Source organism: Choristoneura fumiferana, chromosome 24 (assembly GCF_025370935.1).
Source record: "Choristoneura fumiferana chromosome 24, NRCan_CFum_1, whole genome shotgun sequence".
NCBI lineage: Eukaryota > Metazoa > Arthropoda > Insecta > Lepidoptera > Tortricidae > Choristoneura > Choristoneura fumiferana.
In genome coordinates this window covers 11331657-11334082 of record NC_133495.1, presented here as the reverse complement: position 1 = coordinate 11334082, position 2426 = coordinate 11331657, and the positions used below count along the sequence as shown (strand labels likewise).

Below are 2426 nucleotides of genomic sequence, written 5' to 3'. Positions count from 1 at the left end.
AAAATTTTCATCCCTTAGCTCAGCAATAAAATTAATGTTCACGAGTTAGCGGATATCGCTTCCTGGTAAGTTTTACTTTAGTTTATCAATTGCCAGAAACACCTCTCGCTATAAAAACCCAGCAATAATCTCGTTGAGTGGTCACAGCTAAGCGAGGCTAGCATTACTTCTAATTTTATTAATAAACAAATGCGCATACAAGCTTTCTACCGGGTGTGGCCTGTAATACGAGCAAAAAATTAAAACATAGATCGTCCTCGTCAAACTGAACAACATTAGTTCAGGGACTTTTAAAAATGATGGAGTCTTTAGATTTTCCCTTTTTCATACAAATTAAATACTATAATCAATGTACGCCACCCTAGAACCCAACTGACGGCGCCTGTCACGCTACAAACATCAAACATTTTGCTTTACATTGCATCTCCGAATAAACTTTATTATTAATTATATATTAATTTTCAAAAATTGCTGAACGAATGTTGTTCAGTTTGACGAGTACAATCTATGTTTTAATTATTTGCTCATAGTACAGGCCACACCCGGTATATGTATTCAAAGTTTCTCGCGGTTTCATTTGTTTTCGATGGTTTCCCGCTGTAAGAAATTTTTGTTTTACGATTGATTACGCAGCGTGTTTGCTGGTGTAGCTCATGAAAACTACTGTATATTAAAACGGGTTTTGAATATTATAAATCATCATCATCTGCGGCCTATATACACGTCCCACTGCTAAGCACGGGGCTTTTGTCATATTGGCTTACTTCGGTTGTAATTCCCACGCGGGTTCAGTGCAGATTGGGAATTTTGGAATTATGGTGTCATTGAACAGTTTAGCAGGTGAATTTAAGTTTGCTCACTATGTTTTCCTCATTATCATACATAAATTTTGAACTTAAAATATTTTATGTTCAAATAATTCATTCTGAAAAATAAAGATTTTAAGAGAACGATTTTTTTTAAACAACCGGATTTTTCGACGACAGCATGGCAACCCTGACTACGAAGCCTGAGGTCCCGGGTTCGATCCCCGGCCGGGGCAAATATTTATATGAATAATACGAATGTTTGTTCTCGGTCTTGGATGTTTAATATGTATTTTAAGTATGTATTTATCTATATAAGTATGTTTATCCGTTGCCTAGTGTCCATAGTATAAGCTTTGTTTGCTTTGTTTGTTTAGCTTGGGACTAGGTCGATTGATGTCAAGTGTCCCATGATATTTATTTATTATTTATTTATAAAAATAATGACGGTGTGTTTTAAATGAAATTTGAGTATGATTTAACTTTCATTGATTCATTAATTCATCAGCGAACTCTCTCTCATTGTTCAGATCTACTTACTAGGTAGGTACAAAATTGATATGCATAAATAGAGATAAGAATTCAGTAAGAAAGCATTAAAATGGCGGCTCAATTACCAGACAAAAATATAATTCCATCAAAATCAACGCTCGTTTACATAATGAACCGCAACATTATTCAACTATTTAAATGTACGACAATGTCTACCATGTTGTTTCGTTACTAAAAGCCCAATAAAGATCAAATCTGGCACGAATATTAAAGTTAATCCATTTTGCCAGTTCATAGTTATTTGACAAGTTGGTCCCAGTTGGTTCAAAACATTAATAATTACGAACGCACCTTTCGGTTTAAAGATCATTTATTCTCATAAGAAATATATACAATTTCGCTGACATGAGAATTTTTATAGCTAAAATTACGTTAACATTTAGATTAACCCGGCAATACCGGAATTGGAACATGCTTTTTAAGTAGTAAAGATAAATATTAATTACTTTTTGTAGGCAAAAATATTATGGCATACCTTCCAACATAAGACAATCAAGTGCAACAATAATGTAGGTAGCATTATTTATCTAAGTACACGTGAAATCCGGAGCAAGTAATTCTAGTGGCTTGCCTGCACTAACACAAACAATTTATCATGCATGTATACCACCAAATAATGAAGTCAGATCGACCTCCAGACGTGGGTCAAAATCAAAAAACCTTTACAATTTGATATTTGAAGATTCCGATCCAAACAACAGTTACAATCCCTTAGCTGGACGGCCTGAATAAAGGCTGGGCTTTCTCATACCGTCAGATATTGCTTCCCCGCAACACAATAGATCATGAATCGCCTGCTTTACGTGCCTATACGTTCATCTTAGAACCAATTTGCGGCAGTTTCCAAGATGGCGCCAGGGACACGTGATTTGTGCAGGACTAATGGAGAAACAAGTTATCATCACAACGTCAAAAGTAGTTGTTGTAGCTGCTTTCAGCTGTTACAAGGTAATGGGAATTAAATTTACGATTACACAGCGAAAGATAAAAAGAAGGTAGTTAAACTTTTAAATACATTGTGAAAATGAAAGACAAAGTTTAAATAAAGATTTTGAAGGGTTTCTAATG

At 34.8% G+C, this 2426-nt stretch overlaps 1 protein-coding gene across 1 annotated transcript in view; it reads right to left on the bottom strand.

Moving 5' to 3' along the window:
• Window positions 1-2165: 2165 nt before the first annotated feature.
• LOC141441962 (cytochrome c oxidase subunit 4 isoform 1, mitochondrial-like) overlaps window positions 2166-2426 on the bottom strand; it is a 4842-nt gene continuing 4581 nt past the window's right edge. Inside the window, exon 4 of the mRNA XM_074106849.1 lies at window positions 2166-2237. Coding sequence (XP_073962950.1) covers window positions 2166-2237 — 72 coding nt within the window. The remainder of the gene's footprint in view (window positions 2238-2426) is intronic.